Below are 19795 nucleotides of genomic sequence, written 5' to 3'. Positions count from 1 at the left end.
TCTATAAATATGGAAATGAATAGTTGAGACATTTGAGTATAATATCATGTTTATATAACCTGATTATGAAATATGCATAGATATTATAGGGAACTTTTAATTTAATGCCAATCAAAAATATGCCAGAAGAACTATGGCATAATTGTGCTTTTAATACATAAAATTTAAAATCAAATTTTGCCTTGGAAAACAATTACAAGGAAATCTCATATTCTTTTCACCTAGATTTACCCACTGGTGGCATTTTGCTACATTTGCTTTTCTCTCTAAGTATATGTATGTGTCTCTCAATATAATATAAAACAATATTTATATTTTCAGTCTTATTTTCATTTACCAGATTAAGTTGCAAAAACCTGACCCTTCTCAGCTAAGCACTTTGACCAAAATCTCTCAAGATTCAGGACATCCTCCTGTAACAGAAGAAGAGTGGCAAGTGGAAGAAGGAGAAAATGTGAGGCAACATTGACCTAAAGTGTTCAGCCTCCTTCTGAAAAAGGGGAGTCAGGACGGTGGGAAAAGTCTACAATATTTTACTATGAGGATGATGTTAGCTGTGTGTTTTCCATATATAGCCTTCCTTATGTTGAGGTAATTTATTTTTACTCCTTATTTTGTTTTGTTTAGCTTTCACATATTTGTAAATTTTGTAGTTTTACTCCATCTATTAATTTCCAGTTTCATTTCGTTGGGCTCAGAAAAGATACTTTGTATGATTTTAAACGTTTTAAATTTAAGACTTGTTTTGTGGCCTAAAATATGGTTTATCCTTGGAAATATTCCATGCCAATCTGGGAAAACATGTGTTCTCTTGTTGTTGGATGGGAATGTTCTGCATAAGTCTACTAGGTTCAATTAATCTGTAGTGTTGTTCAAGCCCTCTAATTTGTTCTTGACCGTCTGTCTGTTTTTTCTACCTATTATTGCAAGTAGGGCATTAAACTATCCTATGATTGTTGAGTGATCTTTTGCTCAATTCTGTCAATGATTATTTCATATATTTTGGAAATCTGATGTTCAGGTATACATATTTAGAATTGTTTTATCTTCTAGATAAACGACTCTTTTAACATAATATCCTTCTTTGTTTCTCTTAACAGTGCTTGAAATACATTCTCTTTTATCTCATATAGATATAAACACAAAAGTACTCTTTTTGTTGTTATTTTCATAGAATATCTTCCTGGAGAGTATAATAAGTTGGTAGTTGCTAGGGCAGACCTATTTCCAATCTGTCTGGTGGCAAACCAGCACCCATTCACTCCTTCTAGTCTAGGCTTCTCCAGCCTTTCTGCTTCAGTCTTTCTCCAGTAGCCAAGGGGATTTGTCTCCTCTGTGTAGGTCCCCAGGTCTGGGATGCCCAATCTGTGGCTTGACTCACTCACTCCTCAGGGTTAGGTTCTATTTGCACAGTCTTCCTTTTCCTCTTAGTCTTTCCCCAGGTGCACACGTCCCAACCTGAAATTTTTACTCCTGCACTACCTAATTATGTGGAAATATCTCTCAAAATCTTGTTTGTATAGAAATTCTTCAGCCAGATTTCAGTCACTTTTCTGTGAGAAATTTTTTCCCTCATCTTGACCCGCCTCCTCTGGAAACAGTATTCTTGATCGGCAGGTCCCCCACCCCACCACATCACTTTCAGTTTTTAACAACTTAAATATATTATTCCACTGCCTTCTGGCCTCCAAATATTTTGTTGAGAAATTGACTGACAATCTTATTGGATGTGATGAGTTACATCTTTCTTGTTGCTTTCAAGGTTCTCTCTTTGTCTTTTGACAATTTGATTATAATATGCCTCAGCATTGGTCTCTGATGATTTATCCTACTGGAGTTTGTTGAATATCTTGCATTTGTAGATTCATGTATTTCATTACATTGGGAATTTTTTAGCCATTATTTCCTCAAGTAATCTCTCTGTCCTGCCTCTCCCTTCTGCTTTAGGGACTTTCATAATGCATATATCTGTCTACTTGACAGTGTCCCATAATTCTCTTAGGCTATATTCACTTTTAAAAAGTTATTTCTTCCTTCTGCTCCTGAGACTTGATAACTTCAAATGTCCTGTCTTCAAGTTTGCTGAGTCTTTTTGCCTGTGCAATTCTAATCCCCTTTATGTGCACTCAAATTTTCTTCCCCTGAGCTATATCCCCTAGTCTAGTCCTCTAGAAAATTTCATTTATTGTATTTTCCAGCTTCAGAATTTCAGTTTTGTTTCTTTTTTATTATTTTTATCTCATTGATTTTCTCATTTTGTTCACATATTGTTTTCCTGATTTTCTTTTCTGAGTTTTCCTTTAGCTTTTTTATCATGTTTTTAAAAAGTTGTTTTAAAGTCTTTGCCTAAAACATCTAATGCATATGTTTCTTCAGGGTTGTTTTTTGTTTTTTACCACTTTATTTTCTTCCTTTGGAAGGGGCATATTTTCATTTATTTTGTATGCCTTGTGATTTTTGTTGTTGTTGTTGAAAAATTGAATATTTATTTATCTAATTATTTATTTTAAATGGAGGTACTGGATATTGAACTGAGGATCTTGGACACATTAAGTACCTGCTCTACTACTGAGTTATTACCCTCCAACCCCCTGAAAATTGAGCATTTATGAAAGAAGTCAACATTCCCATTCTTTGCATACTCTCTTTGTGACAAGGAAGTCTTTCCCTAAGCTGGCCCTTGATTTTGAGGCTTAAGAAGAAGCTTAGGAGAAGCTGTAGTCTCTTTAGGCTTTTTTGAGCATGCATCTTCCCTCGACCTGTGTGTTACTTTTTCAGTTTTCCCATATATGTGCTCCTATAAGTATATTAATTTCCCAAAGTGTGTCTCCTTGGAACTTTTGATTGTCTATTGTGTGTCTCCACACTGCAAAAAAAAAAAAAAAAGAAAAAATTCAATTTCTCCTCTCAACTCTCTATTCTCTATACTTACTTCTGGTCACCATATATGTGAGCATTTTTTCACAATAAGCAATTCTGACACTAATTGACAAGAGTTATTTCATACTCTACAGGTTAAGGGCTTAGTCCCACAAGACTTCCCCTCAGTTCAGATGCCAATTACAAATCCCGTTTGTCACCTGTACTCCTGACTTACTGGCTATACATTGGAATTTCCCACCATCTCTTCCTAAGGTTCAATAATTTGTTAGGATGGCTTAAGAACTCAGGAAAGATAGTTTGCTTACTAGATTACTGGTTTATATTAAAAAAAGGATACAACCTATAAACAGCAAAATAGAATAGATGCATAGGGTAAGGTATGGAGAAAAGGGTATGGAGCTTCCATGACCCCTTTGGATGTGCCACCTTCTAACCACCTCCACATGTTCATCAAGCCAGAGGCACTCTGAGCCCCTTCAGTTAGTTTTTTTTTAATGGAGGACTTCTTAGATATGGTTGAGTAAACTATTGGTCATTGGTGATTAACTCAAATTTCAGCTCTTCTCTGCTCCCCAGTGGTTGGAGCATCAGGCTAAATGTTCCAACTTTCTAATAAAATTGATTCCTCTAGGAACCAACTCCATTCTGTAGTGATCTAGGGGTTTTACAAAATCACCTCATTAACATAAACTCACATGTGGTTGAAAGGTGCTTTTTATGAATAACAAAAGACTCTCCTTTCATCTTTATCAGTCTGGAGCTGTTTTAAGAATTGAGGACAAAAGACCAAAAGTTATAAGAAAAATAATTTAATCTCTCTCATCACATAGTGTTTTAAGAGTTATATACCAGGAATAAGGACAACTATCACATTTTTATTTCTTATTATAAATCTCAATATCACACACCCATAATGTCTTGTCATTGGTGTCTGCAGGTCATTCTCCCTGCAGCTTTCCCAAGCAATGCCCACTGCTTCTCCCTGCCTAAGATCCAATTAGGGGAAAAGATAACAGTTTTTCAGGCAGCCTATGAGATGTCAGATCATTGTAAATGCAGTCTGCTCTGCTCTGTTGAGTTTGAAGAAAGGAATTGGAAACTCGATTGATATCTTAGATAGTCTATTTTATATATTTACTGGTAACCTCTTGCTTTAGGCATCTGTGGAGCTGTCTCTCCATATTATTCTTTAGAAATGCCCTCTACTTATTTCCACCTGATATCCAAGTTTTACTACCACCTACCCCTCTGCCATCATTCCCTGAGATTCATGTGAGATGAAACAGAGACCTGAAGAGGCAGTCCTGACAGGTTAGAACATTATAAAATTCCCTCTCTCTGAATCAGGGGGGAATTGGAAAATGATTTGCCACTTCCTCAAAGACTTTACCACAATGGGGACCAAGGGCAACAAAAACACCACAGAATGTCCTACCATTTTGAATGAGGCTGTTCTTGATTTGGTATTTGGTTGGTTGCTTTGGACCTTCGACTGTTTTATGGAAATACAGTAAGGTTATTCTAGCCAGTATTTTGGTTGTCTTTGATGTCTCCTTGGGGAAACAAGAGCTTAGAGCTTGGTAGTCTGTCATTTTGCTCAAGTATGTAGATATTTAATCCTTGCTCAATGACATTCACTCAGCCTTTGTGAGAACCATTTACCTCATTTCCAAAGTAGTTATATTATTTTCTAACTTTCATCTTCTTGTGAATATCAGTTTAGCTGGATATGAAAGTTATTATCAAAAGGCTTTGTATATTGTAGGCCTTCAGTGCATCGTAACAATAACTTTAATTATATTACTATTTTGAAGTAACAGTTTGGAGAGTGATATTATATTATTTCACTACCAACATCATGAGAGACTTGAGGGAATGATGGGGGAAAACCTCTGCAGTATGCTAATTCTAGGTTACATTTTGTCTCATGGAAAACACAGAAGTCTTACTTACCCTATCCTAATTTGATGGATGCTTTGTATAAGTCTGAGTTAAAGAATTACTTTATAATCTGATTTCCACTAGGAAGCTCTTCTAGGTTGTTAGGTTGCCATGGCATCCGGACCCAACTTTATGGACCCTGTTTGTCTACTGGAAAGTGTTAATGAATTGCTGTCAGTGAACCAAAAAGCTCTACAGATTCTTGGTGAGATTTCTCAGCCAGTGGTTGTGGTGGCCATTGTAGGACCATATCATACAGGAAAATCCTACTTGATGAACCGTCTTGCAGGTCAGAATCATGGTGAGTATTTTACTGGGTCAAGGGCTTATTGCTTGATTCTAGCTAATACCTCAGCTTCTTCATTTTTGTTCCTGATCATGTGCAGGGAGAGCCAAACTTCTCTTAACAAATCAACTTTCCTCTAATATTTCTCACTGCTAAATCACTATCTTACTGTAATTTGTTACCATATTCTATGTTTTATTCCTGTAAAGCAAAATTTCTCCTAACCAGTCACACAATCCTACCTTATTTTGCATGTTTAATCACTTGACTCTTGCAATTGTGTCTACTCTCTCTTGAAACACATTTTGCTTTTTTATGGAATATTCTCATCAACATATAAAGATGTACAAATATCTATAATCTTAAAAATATTTCCTGTATGTCATATCCTACTGTGGTTAACATCTCTCCTCACTTTTGAAAAATAATTTTGTCTGACAAAAAATATAATCTTGATGTATTTTTTCCACTTTTTCTCTTCCCACGTCAGTCTTCAGTCCATTTCTCTCTGGCTTTGAATCACACCATTCTTTCAAGATACTCTTGTTATGATTATCTGTGACCTCCATTTTGTCTGATTCACGGATTCCCCTTTGCCTCCATGTTGAGCACTTGCTTGGTATCCTTATCACAATTAATATTCCTTCCTCTTTGAAACAGATGACACACAAAGTAGGATATTCTTGAGGAAATGGGGAAAGCACAATCTCGTATGCTGGGGTACTGACATTCCAAAGAACTGAGTCTGTAGCCCCCTGGTTTCTTAGATTGTCTGCTCTCACTGAATGCTGCTTTCTCACCTCTCCTCACAGGCTTTCCTCTAGGCTCAACAGTGCAGTCTGAAACTAAGGGCATCTGGATGTGGTGTGTGCCTCATCCACGCAAGCCAAATCATATCCTGGTCCTTCTGGACACTGAGGGCCTCGGGGATGTGGGAACGGTAAGGCAGAAATTCATAGTTAAATCCTTTTTATTCTGGATTTTCTCCTTATATATCCATGAGCCTAGAAATTTTACTACTTTAATATGTAAGATATAGAAATCAATGATAGTAAATGAGGCAAACTATGGTTTGTTTGAATGTCACTTCTAGGTAAGTTATCATAGTGTATTAGATAAAATCTTTTATTTCTTGGCACTGTGTGGATGACTTGATTACATTTAGTAAATCATTATTGAACAGCTGAGTTCCAGGCCTTTGGACTTAGCACTGAAGATATCAGTGACCAAAATAAAGATCCTGCCCTAAAAGAGTCTCTAGTTCAATTGACAAGACCACATTATCTGCAGTCAGATTTGATACCATGTATTTGGGAGAGAAGCAGGCTGGAGAGAGAAAGAAAATTCATTGCATTGCAATCCCCAATTTCTGGGAATTCCATGGGAGTTCTGTGGCTGGAATGGCTTTTTTGAGTTATCCAGAGTTTGAACAGGGGTGCTGATACATTTTTGAAGAGCTGCTCCAGATGCCTTTCTAATTAAAAGGGCTGACACCTGAAGACTGTTTTCCACCAGCACTCCCGACAGCTGGAGGAATAAGTCCTTCAGTCTTGAAAGATCATCCAGATAGCACCTGATTCGTTTTGAGAACTTACATTTAAGCATAAGTAAGAAAGAGGAGAAACATCAATTTGTGAGTGAGGAAAGATTTCTGATTCACTTCCTTAGCTACTAGGTGAAGAGTGTATTTAAGGGTTGGGTTTAAGAGATGGGTTTACATTTTCTATGATGAAGTTCATCAACTACTCACAGTGTTCTGGAAATCTGTGAGGCACCACTGAATGTGCAAGTTCTATAAAAGTAAGTTTTTGTCCTAAAAGAAACATTTTAAGCTGGGTTTTTTGTGTTTTAGCTTTCTACTAATGGGTGAAATGAATTATCCCTCCTTTCCCCCCTTTGAGACTTATTTGGAAATAGTACCTACATTTTTATAGCTCTCTCTTTTTTCTCAATGGAAATTAGAAAGTCTGTGTTAATTTTTTTAACATTTTGTATTAAGTAATATTCATGTAACAATGTTGTGTCAAATTCTAGTGTAGAGCACAATTTTACAATTATATATGAACATATATATGTTCATTGTCACAATTTTTTTCACTGTGAGTTACCACAAGATCTTGTTTATATTTCCCTGTGCTATAAAGTATAATCATGTTAATCTATTCTGCATTTTAAAGTCCCACTCTGCCCCTTCCCACCCATAGCCTCCTTGGCAACAACAACTATGTATTCTATGTCTGTGAGTCTATTTCTGTTTTGTGTCTATGTTTTGTTTTGTTTTTAGATTCCTCATATGAGTGATCTCAGATGATATTTTTCTTCCTTTCTCTGGCTTACTTCACTTAGAATGACATTCTCCAGGAACATCCATGTTGCTGCAAATGGTGTTATGTTGTCGGTTTTTATGGCTGAATAGTATTCCATCATATAAATATAACACTACTTCTTTACTCAGTCAATTGTTGATGGACATTTAAGCCTTTTCCATGACTTGGCTATTGTAAATAGTGCTGCTATGAACATTGGTGTGTGGTTGTCATTTTGAAGTAGGGTTCCTTCTGGATTTATGCCCAGGAAAGGGATTCCTGGGTCATATGTTAGGTCTATTCCTAGTCTTTTGAGGAATCACCATACTGTTTTCCACAATGGCTTTCTGAGCTTCCCTTTCCCACTCTTAATGATTTAGATGTCTTCTTTTACAATTTTGTGTTTATTCTTTTTGTAATTCATGGCAGTTATTTCCTTTCCAGTTATGAATTTCTCATTTTTGTAGCATCCTGCTTCTTTTCTATTTAGAGTAGACATTTCAATATTTCTTTAAGCATGGGTATAGAGTTGCTAAACTCTTAGTTTCTGCTTGTCTGTGAAATTATTTATGTCTCCTTCTATCCTAAATGATAGCCTTGCTGGATAAAGTATCCTAGGCTGCAGCTATTTTTTCACTCAAGGTGTTGAATATATCTTGCCACTCCCTTCTGGCCTGTAGTGTTTGTGTACAGAAATCAGCTGAGAGCCTTATGAGGGGTTCCCTTATAACTCACTATTTGTTTTCCTCTTGCTGCCTTTAGGATCACTTCTTTATCCTTGACTCTGGCCATCATGATTAGGATATGTCTTGGTGTGTGTCTGTTTGGGTTCTTCCTGTTTGGGAGCCTCTGAACCTCCTGTGCTTGGATATCTGATTCCTTTAGGCTTGGGATGTTTTCAGTTATGACTTCTTCAAATACCTTTTCAATCCCTTTTGTTCTTTCTTCCCATTCTGGAACCCCTATTATGCATAGATTGGCATGCTTTCTATTATCCCATAGGTCCCTAATATTGTTTTCATTGTTTTTTATTTGCTGTTCTCTCAGCTGTTCTGATTGGGTGATTTCTGTTGTCCTGTCTTCTAGGTCAATTATTCATTCCTCTGCATTATCTAGCCTGTTTTGTACAGCCTTTAGGTCAGATCTCATCTCAGCAAATGGGCTTACTAATTCTACTTTGTTCTTCTTTATAGCTTCTATTTCATTTTTGACATATTTTATATCTCTAAACACTATTTCTTTTAGTTCACTCAGTACCTTGATCACTCCTTTTTTGAAATCTTGATCTAGTAGGCCATCAATGTCTATTTCATTGATACTGCTTTCAGGGGACTTCTCTTGTTCTTTTAATTGGGAGTGGTTCCTCTGCTTCATCATATTGCTCATATCTCTCTGGCACTGTGCCTTAAGGAGTATCAGTTATCTAGTTCTCATGGAGATGCTGTGCTCTTAAAGATTTTATTGAGAGGTCTTTACATGTTTGCCCTGTTTCATGAACTCAGCTTGCTGTTTCCAGAGGCCCTCTGTTGGCTCCCTCTTCTGTGCTGCTCCCAGTGGCTGTTGGCTAGCAAATGGCGCACCCCTCCCAACACTGGGTCAGGTGCTGAGCTCTTATCTGGTAGGTGGGCAGGGTCACTCCCCCTCCTGATGCTGCAGTCAGATGCTGCACTCGGGGGAGGCAGGTGGGTGGATCGTGCCCTCTCCCAGCACCATGGTCAGGTGCTGTGTTTCTGCCAGGAAAGTGGGTTGCCACCCACTCTTTCCCAGCACTGGTCACTCTGCTGCTGTGCCCACACTGCCTCGGGTTGGTGTTCTGAAGGTGGGCTAAATGAAGGCCGTGGAACAGCCCCACCTCTGCTCCATGCCAAATCTCAGCTCCTTGTTTGTCTTGGCAGCTTGAGTTCTCTGAGGGACCAGGGCAGAAAGATTCTATCTGACTTCAGCTGTAAACAAGTCTCAGTCCTACCTAGGAGGTTGCGGATCCCCTGCGTGCAGTTTCAGGGCTCAGCCCCAACCCGGCCTGGGTGCTGCAAACAGAAGAATAGGCAACTTGGCTGTGCTCCACCTCTTTTCTCATGAGAAGTACCAGTAATGGCAGCACAGGTCTGAGGAGACAATGGCTAAAGCACCCCTCCCCCCAGGGCACACCAGCCATGTTGTTTTGCTTTTTCCACAATTTATGGGGGACTGAGGTTGTTCTGCTCCATATTCCCTCCCAGCCATGGTACACAGAACCCTGTAGCCCCCTGGTAAGCCTCAGTGTAGCCACCCCAGTCCTCCACCCAGCTTGGGCCACCTGCCCCATCCCCAGCTGCCAGCTTTTGTCTCAGGCTGGGTGTTGTGGGGACACTTTGTGCCCATTTACCTCAGTTCTGTCAATCAAGGGGTGCTCGGGGCAGATCTGAGACTCGGAGGTTCCCCCTCCATCACACTGGCCCCTCCTTTGAAAAGGTGAGACCCAGTGAACAAGCACCAGTCCTCCTTTGCCGCTCCCTCCCAGCGGAATTGGTCTCACACCATTTTGCTTTTCCTTCTTGCTTTTTTTCCCTTTTTTCCTACCAGATTTTTGGCATCTCTATCTTTCAAAGAGGGCGATGTTCTGTCAGAGATTGGCAGGTGCTCTGGTTGGCTGAGTGGGTCCACAGATGTGAGTTTTGGTGTATTTGTGGGAGAGGGTGAGCTGCAAGCATCCTTCTACTCCACCATCTTGCTTCTCCTGTGCTTTTTTTAAAGCCATATATAAAATAATGATATAATCTTGTTGTTGAAATAATTGCCGTAAGTGCTACTTCTTACCCTAATTGATTATTTTTAAAAATTGGGTTTTTGGGAAAGAAAGTAATGAATAGAATATTATCCCCCCAAACTCCCATTTAGAAACTTCTCAACAAAAATCACAGTTTTTGCATTTGCACTGGGAGCAACTTTACATGTCTTTTATAATAAAAACAATTTCTGGTTTATGCCATTATTTAGACAATGCTATGATTTATACAAATTAGCCTGGGCTTTAAGGCCCTTGATTAGGCTACATGAAAGCTCCCCTTAACTTCTCCACTTGCCATCAGCTCCAGTCAAGTCAAGTGACACTATTTTAACTACAAGACCCCTGTATTCTCCCATCTCTAATTTTGTTTCTCTGGGTGTTTCTGTCTTTGAGATCTCCTTCATTTCTTCAGTTCCATATTTACCAGTTCTTTAATATTCAGCTCAAGACTTTGAGGAAGGTTTCAGACCATATATTTTTTCTCCAACTTTCATAGCTCTGTTTTTCCTTGATAGACTTCTAAATTTTAGTTTAGTGTTAAAGCTATAGGTTCTACTGCTTATATACATTACTGAGAGTAAGCCTTTTACAGATACTGCTATCTTTGTTGCACATACTGTTATGGATGTTTGCTCACTGCTTTGAAATAGTCATATTGAAAGGAATAATTTTCAATTTTAGCACTGCTATTTTAATATCTAAGAACAGTGGGGGATATTTAGTAGCTTCCTGCAATTATTTATTGATTGGATACAATTTAAATGCCCAGCTATGCCAACTAAGATATATTTTATATGGACTCTGATTAATAAATATATGTAGAATGAATAAGTGCCCATACTCATCACTGCATACCTAATTGCACAACAGGTATTGTATTAGTTTTTCTGTATATGTTATTTTACTTTATCCAATCGAGGAAAAAGAAAGCACTGTGAATATTAGAATCCTTTTATATATGAAAAAATTGTAAACACAAGAAATGTCCTTGTAATTGTCAAAGTTGATATCTTCATTTACATCTGTCTTCAAGCAATTTCTTAGCATGTTGAGTAGGTTAGATGAAATAATAAATGAAACCATGAACGAATAAATGTATGGAAGAATTTCTAATTTAGGGGTAAATTTCTAATTCTCTTTTTCTAATGTGCTTTCTAGGATGAGTCTAAGAAGGATTCATGGATCTTTGCCCTGGCCGTGCTTCTGTGCAGTAGCTTTGTCTACAACAGCATGAGCACCATCAACCACCAGGCCCTGGAGCAGCTGCAGTATCCTTCCAGGTCTTGAAACACTGTTTCACTGAATTCATGGGAATGGAGATAGAATCAGTCTCTCCTTCCCTGTCATTTAATTTCCTCGTGTGGAGCAGATGGGATACATGGCAAAAGAGAGTGTTTATAATACTTTTATTTCAAGAAATGTTGGAATTGTTGGTAATGAGTTTCTTTTCCTTGACCAAGTCCTAGTTATGTGACAGAACTTGCAAAACTCATCAGGGTGAAGTCCTCTCAAACACCTGATAGAGTAGAAGATTCCACAGAATTTGTGAGTTTCTTTCCAGACTTTATCTGGACTGTACGGGATTTCACCCTGGAGCTGAAGTTACATGGTCAGCCTATCACAGAAGATAAGTACTTGGAGAATGCCCTGAAGCTGATTCCAGGTATCAGAGTATGGCCTGGGCAGTGTATGGTCCAATAGAGGGTGGGATCTACTAAACACTGTCCCTTATCTCTGTGATTGCATTTGTATTTGAGGCTAAATCAAAGTCTGTGGAAATGGTGGCTGGAAAGTGGGTTGCAAAGATCTAGGGGCTACAGTTGAAGTTTACTTAAGAAAAGTAAAGTGTAAAGAGAAATTACTTAGAGCCAATTTGTTTTTTATACATCTTTAAATTTAGCATCCAGATTTAAATGGGTGCTGAAACTTTCTGAAGACTGGACACTGTGATTCCTATTTTGGCTTCTGCTTGTTTCTGTTGAAGAAAACAACTAATCAGCTAATTGTTAGACATGAAACTGCAGTGAAAAGCCTATCTAATGAACAAAATATATATTTCACATATTATTTTTATCAAAGAGGGATATATAATTTTCTAATCCTGTATAATTGTATCATCTACAAAATGATTGTATGCTCTAAATAAACCTGAAGAAGTGACTGTCTTTACAATCTATGCTTTTTCAATAATACTAATTATTAGAACATTCATTTTATCTTCCATATCATAGCTTTCTCTTAATTCCCACATGTTTACCCATGATTTAATTACAAGATAATAAATTATTTCCATGGGTTACATTTACAAGGATGAGTGTCTATCGAAACCTTGTGAAAAATATCAATTCCAATTTATTCATTCTTACTTTCATGTTTCTATTTATGCTTTCTCAAAACACCTATTGAGAGATTGGATGGCAGGAGAGGACCAGATATAATCATTTACTCAAGAGTTTATAGATTAGTGGTGATACCTTAAAATTACATTTCAGGTGCATTTACCCTTCAGAGGTTTTTGCTAAAAAATAGATAACACTGCATCAATTACTTTTAGCATCAAAACAGTTTTCCTTATATAATGATGGTGTCATTCCTAATATTCCAATTATTGTCCATGATCCCTTGTTTTTAGCTCTTCTTTTTGCTTTCACAGCCCAATTCCTACATGAGGTCGAGTTGAGTAGAAAGTTTAATTTGACCTTTCATCCTTTTAGCTGCTAGTTCAGTAGATACCTAATAGACAACCACTCTACTCCGTGCAGTTCTGGAGAGACCAGCCATAGGTTTGCTTTACTGTATCAGATTTCTCCCTAAATTTCTCAACAGTTATATCATTGGTGTAAGTCTGATGTGCAAAGAAGCATTGACTATGTTAAAGGATTTCTATGCATAGAAGATGGCAAAGACACACAAATCCCTGCTGGAAGCAGCTGTATCCCCCTTGCCTCAAGACTCTCCACACTTTAATCCCCGTTTTTCTGTCCCTCAGGGAAGAATCCTAAAGCCCAAACATCCAATCTAACCAGAGAGTGCATCAGGCAATTCTTTCCAAGACGGAAGTGTTTTGTCTTTGACCGGCCAACAAATGACAAAGAAATTCTAGCCAATATTGGGATGGTATCTGAAGACCAACTGGATCCTAAATTCCAGGAGCAAACAAAAAATTTCTGTTCTTACATCTTCGCTGATGCAAGGATCAAGACCCTCACAGAAGGAATCATGGTCACTGGGAAACGTGAGTCTCTTTTTCCCATTTCCGTGGGTACTGATATGTGCTGAATATTTTATATAATGAGTTTTCTATTATTTTTGTTTGATTCTATAAAGAATTCTGATTTTACAGACATTTATACTCCATGAAGAAATCTGTATACTTTATAATTATCTCACTTTGGGGGATTTACAAATCCCTCCCCCAAATTGCAATTTTTGTCACTGAAATATGTGACTTCCACTTATCTGAAAACATCCTCCACTTAGAATGAAATCACTCTCTTGGTATAAAAACAGAATACTCAATATTTTCAAAGGAAGTCCTATACAGTAATTGTTCTTCACAAGGAGAATTCAAAAGATATTTTGAGAATTTAGAGTGGTCCAAAAATATATATTAGCCCATAAATCACTGAAAATCCATTCAAAGCCTCAGAATTAGGAATAAATTAAACATGGTACACCTTCCTTCATATGTCTACCTATGAAATCTATATTGTTTTCAATTTTTAAAATGAGACACTTTATTTTTCAGGTAACCCTTAGTATGTTAGATAGAAATAGATATTAACATTTTTAGTCCTGTGGCCTGGAAAACCATAAAAATGAAGAGTCAGTAGGAAAATGAAGGTGATAAAAATAGAAGAAGTTTGGGCTGCATGTGTGTGTTTGTGTGTGTGCATGTGTATATGACCCTAGAAGTGAAGTCTCAGAATCCTGAAGCCATTGACTGATAACTTGATACTTAGCCCCTAAATTTTCTGGCTTCTTCAGGGCTGAGAACTCTTGTTGTGACCTACGTGGACACTATCAATAGCGGAGCAGTACCTTGCTTGGAGAATGCAGTGACAACTCTGGCCCAGCTGGAGAACTTAGCTGCCATTCAGAAGGCAGCCAACCACTACAGCAAGCAGATGGCCCAGAGAGTGAGCTTCCCCACAGACACACTGCAGGAGCTTCTGGAGGAGCATGTTGCCTGTGAGAGGGAAGCCACTGCAGTCTTCATGGAGCACTCCTTCAAGGATGACAAGCAGGAGTTCCAGAAGAATCTTGTGGTAATCTGTCTTAGTATTTACCATATGTCTCTTCCCCTTGAAGAATGAAGCCTAGAAGTGCCGTTATTGGTCCCATGGCTCATCTCTTACTCAGGGATAAAGTAGTCCATGTCCTCATGAGGGACAGAGTTTCAAAGGAATACATTTCCTTCTTTTTTCACTGCCAGACCTCAGACAGTTTATCTGGAACTCTCTTTGACCTTCAATGCAAAATCAGTATAGATATCCTCTTAAAATAAATACTTCTGTGGATTCCAAGCCTGTCCAGAACACCCAAAAGACATTCTTAAGCTGGTTTCTTTTCCTGTGAACATGCTCCTATGCTTGGGAACCAAAATTTCTCTTCAGATCCACATCTCAGGCCACTTTCAGCTTAGGTTACTCATTTTTGTATCTATCATTTAAGACAGATAGAATCACTGAATGTGGCAGCTTCAAGGAACCACAGAGATTAGGTAATGCAACTTCAATAGCTCAGATGAAATACCCAAAAGGAGGTTAGGGAATTTTACCATGGTCTTCCAGAGTTTCCAGGGCTGTAAGTAAATCAACTCTTATGACTGCTGTTTTATTACATGTCCTCCAACAGAATACTTTTCTCATGAGGACCACAGTTAGACCAATCCTTCTACCAGATACTTTGGAAATTTACCTCCTCTGTTCCTTGCTTCTGGTGACATCCATCTATCTTTTTACCCTCCAGGAAATCATAAAGAATAAGAAAGAGGATTTCTTGATGCACAATGAAGAGACATCAATCAAATACTGCCAGACTAAACTTGATCAGCTTTCAAAGACACTAATAGAAAGTATCTCAGCAGGAACTTTCTCTGTTCCTGGAGGTCATGAACTCTACAGAAAAGCAAAGGAAATTATTGAAAGGGAATATCATCAAGTGCCCAGGAAAGGAGTGAAGGTAAGGAATAAGGGAAACATGGGGAACCTACAGAATAGAGTCAAAGGGGTCTCCTGAAAATCTGAGAGCTCAGCTCCATGCATGCATAATGAGAGAGCATGGGGCTATTTGAGCAGCTTTGGCTCTTAAGGTCCACTGCATGCTATTTATTCCTGAAGAGAGTAGAAATGTCGACTCCCAACCATGAGTACAGATTTTTTAAATCCACAAGAGACAGAACAGAAATTATGCATTTTTTTAATCAACAACATGATATTTGATATGTTGAGCACTGACAATTTACAAGTCAGTCTTTGTATCCAAGGATGACTACAAGTGAGGCAGGAAGTCAACTACATAAACAATTGCATACAAAGTTATAACACTCAGGAAAGAGCTACTTAGGTGGTAGAAACAATCATAAAAATAAAAAAACAACAACAATAATAATGCAACTAATATATACTGAACTTTTGTTTCCTATAGCCAAAATGTTAAGCTCTTTCCCTAGACTAATTTAATCTTTCAAATAGCATTAAGAAGCATCTACTTTCATTATCAACATTTTAAAAATCTGAGCTGAGAAGCATAGGTAGGTTAAAATAAGTTATCTAAAGTTATAGTCAGCTAGTGGCAGAGGAGAACAGTAGCACAACTTAGAGGCAATATTTCATATTGGGAAGGCAGGTATGTAAAAGCACCAGAGATTATGGGTTTGTAGAACTGAACATTGTTCTGACTAGCTGGAATCTAGGGTGCAGAGGAAGAAGTAGGACTGGGCAAGAGACTGGAGGGAGATAGGTCACTCTAAGGAGATTGGACTTGTAAGGAACCATTATGGAATTTTAAACATGAAGTAAAATTTACATGGACATACTTGTCTTGGCAATACTAATCCCTCTATTGGAAATCTAATTTCTGTGCTCCTTCTTGGTTCCTCAGGCAAATGAGGTCCTCCAGAGCTTTCTGCAGTCACAGGTGGCAATAGAGAAATCCATCCTGCAGGCAGATAAATCCCTCACTGATGGGGAGAAGGCCATAGCAGGTACGGGGTAGGGCTGGGCTCACAGTGAGATGAGTAGGTTCTTGCAGTGCCCTCTGACAGGTGTGAGAGCAAAACCTTCCCAATACAAAGAGCTTCCTTCCTTTCTGTGGAATAACCCTGCTGCATCTGGAAACAGCAAATGGAACTGTGGTTGGGTGCCAGACAGACAGAACCTTTCCCCTCACATTCTGAAGTGTGCTGTTAATGGTGTGGACATGGGGTGCGGGTGGACTTCAGAGATTTCCTACCTCTCTCTTCAATTTGGTTTTGTCTCTGAGCTCAGGAGGGTGGAGGTCATTTCTTACCTTATTTTCTTCCCTGTCTAATACCTCCCTGGGACAGAGGAGCGGGCCAGGAAGGAGACAGCTGAGAAGGAACAGGAGCTGCTGAAACAGAAACTGCAGGAGCAGCAGCAGCAGGTGGAGGCTCAGAATAGGAGTCTCCAGGAACACATAGTCCAGCTGATGGAGAAGCTGGCGAGGGAAAGAGAAAACCTGCTGAGAGAGCAGAGCAAGATTTTGGAGCATCAGCTGAAGGTGAATCATGCTGTGGTAGTAGTAGAGCTTGATAGCCTGCGCTGGTTCCTCAGCAAGGGATGGGTGAGAGTTACAGCAAGATCATGCAGGGATCACCAGTGCATCTACTGCTTGTGATTTTTTTTAAACCCTGAAGATTTGGAATCCTTCCAAAACCTTTGAGTTCTACTCTGTAAGTAGACTTTGGAGAATTCAGGATGAGTATGGCCCCCACTCCAAACTTTCAGATAATATAAATAGGTTTTAATAGTCATTTTAGGAATTTTAAAATTATCTCATAGGGCTTGATTGAACAGATATTCCAACTACCCTGTTTAATATGTGCAACAACTAGTATGCTCTACTAAGATCACTACATTTTACCAGAAGCCCTGCTCAGCCCAAGGCCCTGAGGTAGATCTGTGCTGACATAAAACTACTAGAAATGTCCAGACTTAAAAACACAGGGAAATGATAGATTTTACACTTGCTGCATTGCCTCCAGGTTTGGACAGATCCCCAAGCTATCATGTGGCTTGGAGGGATTTCTCTCATTGTCCATCTGAACATGATTTATAAGAGATTCTTATAATTTTGTGACCATGTGTTTATAACAGATTTCTACAATATGGGTGACAGTACCATCCTGAGTAGGACTGAGAATTAGTGCAGTTAGACCAAGGCTACCTCTCACTTGCATTTTTTGACTGGAACATATTACATATGTCCTCATGTCAGGCTTAGCCTCCTGGCCAAACCTTACAGTATATGAATATTATTAAGGCTGTAAACTACACTTTCTCTTAATATCTATGTCCAAACCAGGAAATATTCCTTGTTACAAGAATCTCCTTTCATGATTAAGAGAGAACAATTTTAGGAATTAATACAAAGATAGTCTGACAAAATTTTAAAGTTTGACAAAATGAAATTCTTAAAATAATGGGGAATTTAAAAAGTTTTACTTCCTTCCTCACTTTTTTTTAAGGTCCAAGAAGATCTGCATACTGAAGGATTTAAAAAGAAATGTGAGGAGATGAATGCAGAGATAAATCGTTTGAGAAAGAGGATTGTTGATACTAAAAATGATGATAGTACCTTGCTTGCACAAGCCTTGGACAACCTTGGCAAAAGAATCGCTTCATTATTGCCTGCCCCAGCTAACATTCTTAGTAACGTTGTGAAAGGAGTGGGCTCACTATTTAAAAAGAAGTAGCTCTCCTTGTAAAGGAATCAGATATATAATATATTATACATGTATATGCTCTGGCCTATTTCTGATGTGCATGCTTTTCACATTCATTCAGCAATGCTTTAAATATAAAAAGTGGCTTCTAGAGAATATTGATATCTGGCCCACATTAGATAGAATAAATTCATGGACACTTTGATATAGTGTGTTTACTTTTAGGAAATATATATGTGTGCAAAATCATATATATGCATATGTACATACATACAAGACGTTCACTGTGGCTTTGCTTCTATTGGCAAAAGATTGCAAACCACTTAATGCTCATTTATGTAATTTGGTAATATTTATTTTGCATGCACATAGACTAGAATACTAAATGGCTAATAAATAGATAGTGGAGCTCTATTTGTATAAGTATAGAACAATCTGGAAGATATGTTGTAGAGTGAAAAAATAAGGCACAGAAGAGTATAAAGTGTTCACCATAAAAAAAGGCAATTATTATGGGCACTCATACATATGTATATATGGAACATTTCTGGAAGATTCATTAGAAATTGGTATCATTGCTTCTTCCTGGAGAGAATAGCTTGGCATCAGGGATGGAAAGGACACATGATTTTCATTATATACTCTATCTTTTCAATTTTGCAAAGGTAGCTTGTGTTATCATTTCTCAAATAACAAAGAAAGCAAAATACAATACTAATATTTAAAATAGTAAATGGAATGTGAATAAATGGAATTGCTCATTGCTTCTAGAAATTATATTAACCTCTTCAATAAGGGGTCTAAGACTAAGATCAAAATACTAGAAAATAAAATTTGCATCCTAATCTTGTTTTCACTTTGGCCTTGGTTTTTAATCCCTTACATTTGCCTCAAAAATAAGGTATGAAATTTCCTGTTACCCCTTGAAATCTCAGCAAGAGTAAGCTTTACTTCATAGGTTTGAATTACACTTTTAATGTGTTTAAAAACAAATTGCTAATTATTAAGAATATTCACTGTTGAAAGGAATTCCCATCATCCCTAAGTTCAGTGGTGGTGTCTCTGCTGTAGACAAGTACAGAAGGGGTGATCCACTACTGCAGAAACGGATACCTTGACAGTACTGGGGAATGATAAAGCCAGACACACAGAGGCCAAGTGTTGGCATTTAAACATCAGAATCCAAGTACGTACAATGGGAGTAATGAGCATTGTGATTTGTCTTAGCTCAGGCTGCTATATCAAATTACCATAGACTGTGTGGCTTACAAAACAAACATTTATTTCTCCCAGTTATGGAGGCTGTAAGTTCAAAATCAGTGTGCCAGCATTGTTATTTTCTTGGTAAGGGTCCTCTTCCAGCTTTACAGATAACAAGTTTCTTACTATGTCCTCACATGATGAAGAGAGAGAGAGAGATAGAGAGAGAATGGATCTTATGATTCTGAGTTATATGGACACTAATTAGATTCATGAAGACCCCACACTCATTATCTAATCCCCCCAATCCCCACTTCCAAACACATTGAGACATTGGGAGTTTGGGTTTCCTCAAATGGACTTTGGAGAACACATTCATTCAGTCTATAATACGGTTGGAGTGACAGCCAGCAGACCTGACCAGAGAAAATTCTGAAGATGGCAAATAAAACAAGGTGTCTGTAGAGAAAAAAGGAATGGGGAGGAAAAAATTAAATAGAATC

General features: G+C 38.1%; 1 protein-coding gene across 1 annotated transcript; it reads left to right on the top strand.

Moving 5' to 3' along the window:
* The first annotated feature begins 4935 nt into the window (after positions 1-4935).
* LOC140693649 (guanylate-binding protein 6-like) lies at positions 4936-18122 on the top strand. Its single transcript, XM_072957367.1, has 10 exons — positions 4936-5125; positions 5923-6050; positions 11342-11451; positions 11650-11846; positions 13173-13418; positions 14171-14451; positions 15155-15367; positions 16289-16391; positions 16734-16927; positions 17895-18122. Exons 1-10 carry the CDS (start codon positions 4936-4938, stop codon positions 18120-18122), a joined length of 1890 nt encoding a protein of 629 aa, XP_072813468.1.
* Positions 18123-19795: the final 1673 nt, after the last annotated feature.

The sequence above is a fragment of the Vicugna pacos genome, unplaced genomic scaffold (assembly GCF_048564905.1).
Source record: "Vicugna pacos unplaced genomic scaffold, VicPac4 scaffold_20, whole genome shotgun sequence".
Classification (NCBI taxonomy): domain Eukaryota; kingdom Metazoa; phylum Chordata; class Mammalia; order Artiodactyla; family Camelidae; genus Vicugna; species Vicugna pacos.
Note: the sequence above shows the minus strand (reverse complement) of the source record. Positions and strands in the feature narration are given on the sequence as shown.

Excerpts from the sequence above, each read along its gene's own strand:
- LOC140693649 (XM_072957367.1), top strand. The coding sequence starts at position 4,936 with ATGGCATCCGGACCCAACTTTATGGACCCTGTTTGTCTACTGGAAAGT. Across the intron at positions 11,452-11,649 it reads CAGGCCCTGGAGCAGCTGCA|TTATGTGACAGAACTTGCAA; the intron begins GTATCCTTCCAG and ends ACCAAGTCCTAG. Across the intron at positions 16,392-16,733 it reads TGGGGAGAAGGCCATAGCAG|AGGAGCGGGCCAGGAAGGAG; the intron begins GTACGGGGTAGG and ends TCCCTGGGACAG.